The sequence below is a fragment of the Notolepis coatsorum genome, assembly GCF_963971535.1.
Source record: "Notolepis coatsorum genome assembly, chromosome: 1".
In the NCBI taxonomy this organism is placed as follows: Eukaryota; Metazoa; Chordata; class Actinopteri; order Aulopiformes; family Paralepididae; genus Notolepis; species Notolepis coatsorum.
The window spans coordinates 88,609,797-88,622,388 of NC_140165.1; the positions used below are offsets into that span (position 1 = coordinate 88,609,797).

General features: G+C 41.4%; 1 protein-coding gene across 1 annotated transcript in view; it reads right to left on the bottom strand.

Moving 5' to 3' along the window:
* LOC311246089 (uncharacterized protein) overlaps positions 1-12,386 on the bottom strand; it is a 103,608-nt gene extending 91,222 nt beyond the window's left edge. The window contains exons 1-4 of the mRNA XM_084336163.1: positions 12,033-12,386; positions 8,743-8,843; positions 6,373-6,442; positions 3,801-3,931 (exon numbers count right to left, since the gene is read on the bottom strand). Of these exons, the coding sequence (XP_084192289.1) occupies positions 3,801-3,931; positions 6,373-6,442; positions 8,743-8,843; positions 12,033-12,282 (552 nt within the window). The 5' untranslated portion in view covers positions 12,283-12,386. The remainder of the gene's footprint in view (positions 1-3,800; positions 3,932-6,372; positions 6,443-8,742; positions 8,844-12,032) is intronic.
* Between the last annotated feature and the right edge of the window lie 206 nt (positions 12,387-12,592).

The following is a 12,592-nucleotide window of genomic DNA, read 5'->3' on the forward strand; positions in this document are numbered from 1 at the left end:
TTTGGATTTTTATGTAATTGTGCTTCACCGTTTGGCTTATGTTGGGGAATATCTCAACTCCCAAACATCTAAATTGTTTCACCATCTGTATCTCTTTTGGGAGGGTTATATTTCTTTTTGCAGGGGCGTTAAGTGGGAGGAAGGCCGACTTCGGCCAATTTATCCTAAATCCCGATAGATCTCCAAAGTCCTCAATCAGCTTGAGAAGATGAGGCAATGCTGTGTTGGGGTTTTGCATGAACAGTATTACGTCGTCCGCATATAAACTAATTTTGTGTTGTGTGCCCTTGATTATGATTGGTTCTATGGATTGGGATTGTCTTATATATTGTGCTAAAGGCTCTAATGATAGATCGAATAGTCCGGGACTAAGAGGGCAACCCTGTCTGGCTGAGCGTGATACCGGAAAGATTTTGGAGATGATTGTACCTGTTGTAATCATGGCCGATGGGTCTTTGTATAATACTTTAATCATATAGATGAATCCTTTACCTAACCCCATCCTTTCTAATACTGCCCATAGATACGACCATTCCAACCTGTCAAAAGCTTTCATTGCATCCAGGGACAGTATCGCCTTAGGTGTGTTGTCTTCCTTATTGGCATCTAGTACGTATAGTAATCGTCTTATGTTATCGGTGATCAAGCGATCTCTTATGAAGCCAGTTTGGTCCGGGTGGATTAAAGATGTCATATGTTTTTGTAGTCTGATGGCTAATACCTTAGAGTACAGTTTGATATCGGTTCCGAGGAGGCTTAAAGGTCTATAGCTACCTCACTCGGTGGGGTCTTTGTCTTTTTTAAGGAGGACTGTTATGAGTGCAATATTGTCATTCTTATGGAAGTTCCCCTCCTTAACTGAGTATAAAATCATATTTAGTAATAAGGGTCCAATTATGTCCCAACAAGAGAGGTACATTTCTGGTGGGATACCGTCCCTTCCAGGAGCCCTACCACTTTGCATTTCAGATATGGCCTCCCTAATTTCATCTAGTGTGATCGGTGTTTCTAACTGTTTAGCGTCATCCTCTGAAAGTTTAGGGAGAATAATTTGATTAAGATATGTGTCCATTTTGTTTTGATCGAAGGTCGTTTCTGATTTATATAAGTTGGAGTAGAATTCTTTGAATGTATCATTTATTTTTTCAGGGTCTGTTTCAAGTACTTGTTGTGCTCTAATGGTAGTTATATCTGCAAATTTTGCATTAATTCTTAATAACATGGCTAATAGGTGACTAGGTTTAGAACCTTGGGAATACTGCTGTTGTCTTGTGCTACGTATTTGTATTTCCGATTGTTGTCTGTATATGGCATTGATCTCTTTTTTCAGTACATTAACTTGATTTTCTAGTCAAGTTGAGTTGTTGTATTTTAAAGAATTAAATAACGTTGAGTAAAGCGTTTCCAATTCAGATAGTTTTTTGCATTGATTCTTGCGCATTTTGGAGGAAAAGCTATCAGTGAAATCCTTGATCATTCCCTTTACCGACATCCATATTATTCTGGGGTCTTGCACCAAGTTTGCATTCTCCCGTAGGAATACTATAAGAGCTTCTTTGAGTTGTGTAATGAATTCCTTGTTATTAAGCAGCATCGAGTTAAATCGCCATCTTGGGGCTCGGGAAGATAGTATACCAAATGTTCCTTTTAGGAGTAAATAACAGTGATCTGATTGGGTATCATTTCCACTTCATAGTTACCAAATAGTCTCGGGATGCAAAGACATAATCTATTCTTGATAATGTGTTATGTCTCGCAGATCGGCAAGAGTACTTTCGGGTTGTGGGATTAAGTGATCGCCATAAGTCATTTACACCTGTAATCTTCGACCAATCCTTTAATGCATTAGATGAATTCTTTTGTTCGCTGGAAAAGGCGAGGTAAGATTTGTCCATCCTTGGATTCCAAATGGCATTAAAATCCGCACCTATTATAAATGAGTAATCGGGAAGGTCTAACATTGCATTGGTTAGTGTAGAGAAGAAACCCTCTTCGTACAAATTTGGGGCATATACCGCTGTCAACGCTATTTTCCTGTTATTGTGTACAATCATAGCTATAGTTATACGACCATCTGCATCAGACCATACTCCCTTTAATTCAATATTCAACTTACGTCTAACGACTATGGCTACACCTCGAGTTCTCGTACCAAAAGAAGAGTGACTAATATTATGATATGTGTTGTCCGCTAACGTATCTATGTCTTTCTCTAAAATGTGCGTTTCGCTTAGTAGAGCCGCATCCACATGTTCTTTTTTCATCAGTGTGAGCACGCTTTTGCGTTTGTGTTGTTTATTTATCCCACCAGTGTTCCATATCATTATATTCAAACTAGCCATAATCTATACATGTTGTAGTGTAGTTTTTGGTAATGCTTCTGGAGTGCGAGGCAACAATAGATATACATCCAACTAGTGAGGTCCCGTTGAGAGCCGAGCTTAAAAACATACATATATACAAATAAAAATCCCCTTCCCTCCCCTCCCACCGAGAGTCATACAGGATTGTGTCCCATAGACACATCCTACATGTATGACTCCCTCCCTTAGGCCACCGGATTGCCCAAACTGACCTTTGTAATCCTACTCTTCCTATGCTAATTGCCATAGGATCTAACACTTTCATTCTAATTCGATAGAATGTCGCTTTTGGTTTTGCGCCTTCCCTTAACACTTTGAGCGCCACGCCTGGTTTTCCGTTTTACCGGCTGAATGCCACCATCGGCGCCAATGTTAACGTTAATATCGCCTAATCTATGTTTTAAATTATGGCTATGTGTCTAATCTGCCCATCGCATTATCAAAGACTATTTTCCAGTCAGTGCTGTCAAGGCAGATTGTTTTTTTATCGTGTCGTTTCCGTTTCAGAGCAGTTAGAAAAGCCCCCGTTTTGATATAAAAAACAGCTCATTCTGGAGCATTCTATGAAAATTGTCTTTTAGTGGAATATTCCACAACGTTGATATTCGTCTGCCTTTTTATGAATCGTTTTCAAATAAACGCTAGATGATCAATATTATACGTGCACGCAAGCACATTACGGCCGTGCATGGATAATCGCTCCGTTGATTTCCTCACGGACTTTTACAGTGAAACCGAAAGAAGACATTTCACAAAACAGCTTATAACTTCATCAAACTTACTCTGATTATCCTAACACTGATAACATAGAGTCCTTACCTGACATCAGATGGTATCCAACTGGTATATTCCAATTCCTGATCACCATTCGAAAAAATCGATACGTGTATGGATCCAACGCGATACTGTAGATCTCCATGATCCGCGGGGATCTGAGGTTCCAGAATGAACTGTGGTAACCCCGGCTGGATCAGTGAACTGGAAAATGTGGAGTACCGGATTTTTTCCCCATTCATTTTCATTGAGTCCATTCCAAAATCACTTATGTCATCTGGGAGACGACAGGGGGCGCTTTTTTCCACAGTGATCGCCGGCGCCGCTCGGCTATACTCGGGTAGGCTCGGGTGATGCAATACATTTTCAGATCGCTAAAAAAAAAAAAAGGTGAACGCTTACATGGGGTTAATGGGCGGCAAGGCCTATGCACTTCCCGGAAGGGGCGTGGCACCCAATGTGTTAATGGAACAAATATCACCCTAGGGGTAATGATAATTTTGACATAGTGAATCCTGATCACCTTTTCCAACCTGTATTACTGACACATGTTCACCTGGAATTGTACTATAGGAGAAGTATGTTGTTTTGTGGTGTTACCTTCCTTTAATGACAACAGTGATGACGACGAATTCATGATGACAAAGATAAGTTGCTCCTTACCTGGGGCATGAGGTCATCTCCTGTCACCACGGCAACCTTGAGGTCAAGTCCTGCCTTCTTGACAACTTCCTGTATGGCCGCAGCACACGCCAGAGGGTTCACTCCGCCCGCGTTGCTAACAACACGGATACCTTTAAGAGACAGAGATAGAGACAGAGACAGAGACAGAGACAGAGACAGAGACAGAGACAGAGACAGAGACAGAGACAGAGAGAGAGAGAGAGAGAGAGAGAGAGAGAGAGAGAGAGAGAGAGAGAGAGAGAGAGAGAGAGATAAAGGTCCAATGTTTTTTGGACCATAGCAATCTGAGGTATATTCACATACATTCTTGAAGAGTCTGATCGGATGATGGAAACTAAGCTTTCTAAGGAAACTAAGGGACTTCATTAACTCATCATAAAGCAAGACCTTTTCAATCGAATTGCTTTGCTAGGGAACAGTTTTGGTCCAATTTTATTTCCTGTCAGCTGGCATAGCGGCAGAAATAAACTTGCACCAATTTAGAATGTCTACGTTTTAAGTTTGAAACAGTCTATAGATCTGTTTTTACTCAAATGTTTAGAAACATTACAAACCTTTTACAAAATAGAGCAAATACAAGGGGGAGGGGAGGTACAGGCAGGGTAATATAAATTACAATAAAAAATATGAGAATAAAGAATATATAAGAATAAAATAATACAAATAATGTATACTCTATCTTATCTACTGTATAATAATAACCCAATGACAGGTGAGACATATGTATACTCCATCTATAATAATAACCCAATGACAGGTGAGACATATGTATACTCTATCTATAATAATAATGCACGTATGTAAAGCACCCCCCTCCCCTGGTATCATATACAGATTCTATCCAAAGTCAACCCCATGTACCCGTACAATTATATATAGCTAACCTAAATCTACTATGTACTTGTACAATGTGCAATACTCCATACAGAGTCTGGTATGAGTAAACAGATTAAGTGGATTATTATTAAATATGCATATACAAATAAGATCTAAAGTGCTAGTAAATTAATGAGTGATGGCTTCAGTGCAGGGCTCAGTAGTTAAGAGTCAAACTAGTTCTAACAGTTCTTCAGCCGTTAGTTCTGCAGCCATTAGCCAAGTCAGTCCTTGCCCACAGAGAGAGAATAAACTATGTCAAAATAAAAAATATATATTTTGTGGACATTGTATCAGTTGAGTCAACTAGAGAATAAAACGTGTCTCCATTGCAAAACGGGTACAGTGTGCTAAAGCTTTAGCCTGCCCCGTAGCACAGTAAATACCGGACATAATAAGGATGACTCTCTTGTTCATGATGGTATTGCAAAAAGGCCTATAGCCATCTTAAAATACCATATACCCAAGGCCAGATTAAGACTTCAGAGGCCCCTGGGCCAGATTCTTGTGGAGGCCCCCCCACACACACGTGCATGCACGCACAGTGGCGTTTTTATATGTCACTTTAAAAAATATATAGAATACCGTAATTCCTCTAATAGTAACCCCGGCTTGTATTTGTTTCAACTGTAGTGGATACCAGGCTTGTATTAGGAGGAGGCATGTATAAGAGAGAGGCCTATATTTCTAATTTTCGTATCTCTTTTATTTTTTTTACTGAATGAATGAATGAAAACTTTATTTAACAGATTGCAGAATGGGTACAATACTGTACGGCTCAATACACACAATTGTTAAGGCAGGGGATGCAGACCTGAGAAAGACGTTTGTCTTGTTTACATCAGGGTCCCCCATTTTCAATTCATATAGACATTTATGACATACACAACATACATGACATTTATGGCATAGGGACATATAGGTATTTAGTACTAGTACTAGTGTGTAGTGTGGAGGCCCCTAGTCGCGTTATTTCTAAACCTAGCCGCATTTCTGGCAAGACGCTCTCTGATTGGCCGATGCCTGTTTCTACACTGGTTAAGCTTAGGCACTCTTTCGAAGTTGGTTAAGGTTAGAGTTTGTCTTAGAGCGTGACGGCAAGTTCTTTTGACGGTTAAGCTTAGGCACTCTTTCGAAGTTGGTTAAGGTTAGAGTTTGTCTTAGAGCATGGCGATAGAACGCCAGGTAGTTTGCAGGCTGTTTGACGAGGAAATGGGCAAAGACACAGCTCGTCACGCGATTGGGCAAACATGTCAGTGGCCAATCAGAGAGCGTCAGTCAGTGCCAATCATTCAGTGTCACAGTATGACATCGATCTCCAAAATAAGAAAAAATAAAAATAAAAAATGTGGGGCCTCTAGTGACGAGGGGCCTCCAAAAATGTTTAAAATAAAAGTTAAAAAAAAATAAACAAATATTTCGGGCCTCTAGTGACGAGGGGCCTCCAAAAGAAAAGAAAAGAAAAGTAAAAAAAAGAATAATAATAATTTGGGGCCTCTAGTGACGAGGGGCCTCCAAAAGGCCTCGAGTGACGAGCGGCCTCCAAAAGAATTAAAAATTAAGGCCCCTCATCACTCGAGGCCCACGGGCCGCGGCCCGGTCGGCCCGGTCGTTAATCCGGCCCTGCATATACCACTGTACCTTCTGCCTCTATTGATCAAACCAGCCCACTTACCTTTCTTATGGATGTCATTGATAAAGGGAGCCAGAGCAGCTTGGACGAAGTCAGGAGCATAGCCCATATTCTGTTAAGAGTAGAGTAATCAATTAAGTCAGGAGCATAGCCCATATTCTGTTAAGAGTATAGTAATCAATTAAGTCAGGAGCATAGCCCATATTCTGTTAAGAGTAGAGTAATCAATTAAGTCAGGAGCATAGCCCATATTCTGTTAAGAGTAGAGTAATCAATTAAGTCAGGAGCATAGCCCATATTCTGTTAAGAGTAGAGTAATCAATTAAGTCAGGAGCATAGCCCATATTCTGTTAAGAGTAGAGTAATCAATTAAGTCAGGAGCATAGCCCATATTCTGTTAAGAGTAGAGTAATCAATTACCACTAGCCTAGCTTAAAACAGTTTTTGGCCAACAGCTAGGCTAGCTGGTCCGTATCTGCTTCCATTCATTTGTGCTAAGCTAAGCTAGCTTGCAGCCGGATAGCTTTCTACTGAACACACAGATAGCACTTTTAAACCGCCCGGGCTCCGGTTCAAGCTCCAGCTCCGTTCTGAACCCTCTGAACCTTGGTGCTCTCTGGCGAACCACCCCGCGTTTACACCCATTTAACCCTTATGCCCCCTTAGCGACTATTTTGTGTTTTTTGCCTATATTTTTTTGTGTTTCTGTGTACCACGATGGCTGTGTTCTTGCCATTAGGGTTAGGGTTAGGGTTACCCAGACAGAAAGATTAGGAGAAGGTAAAATCTCATCCCTGTGCCCGTGCCCACCCCAACACTTGCTCAACAGTCCCCTAACCTAACCCTAACCCCAACCCCAACCCTAACCCTAACCCTAACCCTACAAACGGAAATATTTGGAATCTTTGATAGATATGTTGAGTTAGGTTCATAGTGATATTCATAAAAAAAAGAATTGGAACGAAATATTACAAATTAAGTTTTTTATGACCTTGAACGTGATGCAATCTTTTCATGCACTAAGGTGACAACTCTGTCAGTTACTTAACAAGGCACAAGGGTTAAGCAGAACCAACATTCCACCGTCTACGTCATCAACGGGGGCGTTACCCAGGCCGAGGTAGAAATAATGCGCGGAGAGCGAGCCTCAACGTGCGAGCACACACAAAAGTATGTATACGTTTGAAATGAATCGTTCCAGCAAAGTAGGCTTCTATTATTCTAATTACTGTTTTAATGGGTATCACAGTAGTAAGTCCTACTGTAGAACATGACATATTAGCATGACATCTGATTTACTAATGCCAATAATAAACGACAACCGCAATTGGCACTTGAAAAGTGTAACTGATGGATTAGTCAGTCGCAATTCATGGCAGCCCGTTTAGCTCAGCAGGTTAGTTTCCCTCTCCCGAGTATGAATCTTGGTAACTTTTTTTTCTTTTCTGTAACGTTAATTAATTTATACACTGGTGTCCCAAAAAGGACAATAACACTACCTTATGCATACTGCACCTTATGTGAATACTGTGATACTGTATATTTCAGTTAGTTAGATAGTAAATTATATTGATTTATTTGTTTACACTGCTTGTGTAGTTTTTACTACCTGTACCCCGCCCCCCCACCCCCCATGCTGCTATGATGCCTGAATTTCCCCAAGGGGATCAATAAAGGAATATCGTATCTTATCAACCAGAGTGTATAAATTAATTAACGTTACAAAAAAAAAAGATTTACCAAGATTTGAACTCGGGACCTTTCGCTCCACAGGCAGCACACTAACCAGCTGAGCTAAACGGGACGTCATGAAATTCTACTGACTAATACATGATTTACACTTTTCAAGTGCCAATTGCGGTTGTCCATTATTGGCATTAATAAATCAGATGTCATGCTAATATGTCATGTTCTACAGTAGGACTTACTACTATATGATACCCATTAAAACAAGTCATTCGAATAATAGAAGCCTACTTTGCTGGAACGATTCATTTCAAACGTATACAGCGTGTGTGTGCGTGTATTCTTTTGTGTGTTGGCTTGCGCGCTGACTCGCTACTACTCGTCTTCACAGCCCACTATGACACGCCCACTGATGATGTCACGGTTCGCGAGGAAAAACCAACTGTTTTTCGGTGCCAGCTGAGCACCGATTTGTCACGTTCTGAACCAATTAATCCCGGTCTGAACGCGCCGGCCGGTGCGAGATTACGTTCGGGAACCGGCTCCAGCACGGAGCCTGGCCGGTGTGTAAAAGGGATAAGAGAGGAAATTAGGATCTATCTTCTTGTCTGACTCTGGAGAAGATGGCGCATTTTCTATAATGTTGGAGTGTAGCTTTAAGCTAGCTAGTTAGTTGCAATACCTTCCCAGGTTCCCACACACTAACACTTGTATTTAGTTACTCACAGGCATCTTGGACTTGGCAGCGGTGAGAAGAGACATGGTGATCTCACTGAGGTAGTCAAACACCAGGAAGTCCAGTTTCCCACCGTAGACTAGCTGGGGCACTACACACACAGACACGGACACAGACACACACACACACACACAATAGAATATATAGTATATATATAGTTATATATATTGCAATTATATATATGGTCCATTCTACCAAATTGGTTAAAAGTCGGATTCAGATTCAGGTCATTTTATTTGCCATTATGCAACAAGTACAATGGGATTCTTCTTACTCTCTGTTTGCTCCACAGCATAAAGGAATAAAAAGCAATAATTAACAGAGTAAAAGAGCAGGTTACATTTATATATACAATAAACTGTCTGAGGTATGTGCAATAACATAAGTACAAATAAGTAAAAGTAAATAAAAATAAGTACACATTAGACAAGTTAAAGATAATTGCCGTCATTATATTGATGCACGAGGGTGCAGTAAAGTGGCTGAGCATTGTAGCAGCATTCGAGTCCAGTAATGAGCGGATTAACTGTTCATCATCAGGCGTACTGCCAGTGTGGGTAGAAACTGTTCTTGTATCGGACGGCAGTGAACACCCGATGATCTTTTCTGCCGTCCTCACGACCCTCTGGATGGCTTTCTTATCCTGAGTGGTGGTGTTGCCATACCACACGGTGATACAGCTCGTCAGTAACCACACAGTGATACAGCTCGTCAGTAACCACACGGTGATACAGCTCGTCAGTACGCTCTCTCTATGGTGCCTCGGTAGAAGTTCACAAGCCATTGCGTGCTCATGACACACTTCCTGAGGCACCGCAGGGGGTAGAGGCGCTGGTGGGCCTTCTTGAGCATGACCGCCGTGTTGTAGGTCCACCTTAGGTCATCAGAGATCTGGAACCGGAAGCAGTTGACGACCTCCACTGGTGTCCCATCCAGACTGATGGCTGATGGTTGCCCTGATGTCTCCGGAAGTCCATGATGAGCTCCTTATAGTCTTACTGGCATTCAGTGCAAGGCTGTTGTCGGCTGGACTAGCTCATCTCTGTACTCCGTCTCAGCATTGTTGCTGGATGAGATGTTGTCACCAATCCTCACCACCTGTGGCCTGCCCATTACAAAGGTCCATAATCCAGTTGCAGGTGGGGGTCGGTGTCCAGGCCTAGGTCCTTCAACTTCACGACCAGTTTGTCAGGCATGATGGTGTTAAACGCTGTTGTAGTAAATAAAACCGCAGTCTCTGACGTAGGTGTCTCCCTTGCTCAGGGCAGTGTGTAGTGCCAGGGAGATGGCGTCGTCTACAGACCTGTTTGGTCTATACTAGGCAAACTGCAGTGGGTCTCTAGGGGAGTCTGGGATGATGCTGTTTATGTGAGTCATGACCAGCTTCTCCATGCACTTCATCATGGAAATGGGTGTTAGGGCCACCGGGCGATAGTCATCGAGTCACCCTGGTCTTCTTGGGTCGTGGCACAATGGTCGTCTCTTTGAAGCACACTGGCACGACGGCCTGCTGCAGTGATGCGTTCAATATGTCGGTGAACACAGGAGCCAGCTGGTCCACACAGGTCTTAAAGTGGAAAACATCAGTTTGGGAATATTTTTCTATTAAGATGGGCTATATTGATCTTTTAAGATTTTGGTTACATCTACAGTATATGTTTTGGGAATTTTATAAAAATGTTTTCACAGGTAAATCAATTAGAATTGTGTAATTTATGAGATTCATTGTATTTTTCATCCAATCTTTCTAAATTCTAGATTCTAAAGTTAAAGATTCATTCGTTTTAATATAGGCTACATTGAACCATTCATCGTAACATCTTAGTTGATAACTTAGTATACTTAACAATATATATTACAATAATGTAGGGGTGTGACCGAGTGACTAAAATCAGTCTCCGCCCATGGACTAAAACGTACATAGTTTCAGTAGTGACATGAAAATGTGTAACTGCAGCGGTGATGTCATAATAGAACCGGTTATAACAGGCTAGAATGCCCTGGTGCATTGTGATGTCATAATAGATCGCCCTGTGTGTACGGTCCTGCTGCCTTGTGATGTCATAATAGATCGCCACTAGTGTATAAATATTGAGACCCTATAAGGTTCGTCCCTTCACTTCTTCACCATCTTCAGACAAGCCACATCGACACCAAGCTCCATAACAGTCCTCTCATATTGCATGCAGTCAATAAGGTACGTTTGGGGCCGTACTGCGCTTGTAGTTAAATTCAGTGGGTTAACAACCACCCTTGTAACGACCGATAAATTGTATGTATGTTGTTATGGTTTGATCCGTGATTGATTGTATTTCATGTATGTTTTCACAGTTTTACGGTTCGGAATAAAGATGTTCTCTTCGAACGGAAATAAAGCCAATCATTAAACATCAAAGACGAGTTGCTTCATCATTGCAAGAGTGACAGTTACAAAATGTTTTACATAAAGCTTCATGGTTTACAATGAAGTAAAACAATATTTTTAAAAACAATAAACAACAATGGAAAAAATTGCTAAAAGTATTTAAGTATCATGGTCACATTTTACAATTTACGGTGTAGTGATGATTTTTATAGATATTAAGCTTACTGCTTTCTCAAATAGAATGTGGGGTTTTCAATAGATAATAGCATTGAAACGGCCCATGATATAGTCAAGTCAACTTTTTCGTCGGGATTGTCAAATAGACTAGCTGCGATAGCTACAACGTTATTTTACTCTTTGATTTCCAATAAATCTGAACACACACGGTTGATTTGGGCTGATCGAGGACCGAGGTCATGTCATACAGTAGGCTACTATGCACTACTAGTAACCTTTGCCCCAGTAGACAGGCTTTTACAAGTACAGTGCTGTTGCTCACATGCTTTCGACTGTACATTTTATGCCTATTATTCTTAATATGTCTGGAGGACCCTGATGTAAACAAGACTAAAGTATTTCTCTGGTCTGCATCCTCTTAGCAGTTGTGTGTATTGAGCTGTACTGTACCCATTCTGCAATCTGTTCAATAAAGTTTTCAATCTATCAATCAATCTGCACTTTATGCATTGCTTTTATTCTGTCAACTGTATGCTAAATGTATGCCTAGTAATATGTTATTTGCTGTGAAGCACTTTTGAGGTATGAAATGTGCTATATAAATAAGTTATTATTATTATAATTATTATGTCATACAGTATGCAGCACTACTAGTAACCTTTACCCTAGTTAGCACGCACAGTGGCTTAGCTAGGTAGCTAGCTTTAGCTAATAGCTCCATGTACAGTATAGATGTACCTGATGTGGCGGTGTCCCCCCAGAACCCAGAGGCGCATCCTATTCGGACGGTTCTCTGGGTTGAAGATGAATACTGTTGTTGACGCCGTCTCCCCTGACAACAGCGTCCTCGGGTGTTATTGTTTGATTCTGACACTAACCTCGAGCTACAACACACAGCCGCCGCTGTCTTTAACAACCTGCGTCCGTGTGTAACCCGTTGCGAAGCTGACGTGTGAACGATACGGGATAAATGGGCGTAATTAGACATTGTTGCAAATAATTATAATAATAATAAATAATTAATTTGAATCGAGAGAAAAGGGAGAAAGTCAAACTCTCGAAAGTTCAAGGTACGATGGGCGTGCGTCGACAAAAACAGCTCGACTAGAAACACGTAACATTTTAGGACCCCCCCCCCCAAGTAGGAGTGCGTCTATATTAATCCCAGCCGAAGAGTGCAAGAGCGCTTCCGCAAGCTTCGCCATACGCCAGTACGGTAATGCGCATATCCTTTTCCTTCGCCCAGGTGCTCGCCGCGCATGCGCATGAGGTCGCCGCTTGGTTCGACGCGGTTCAAA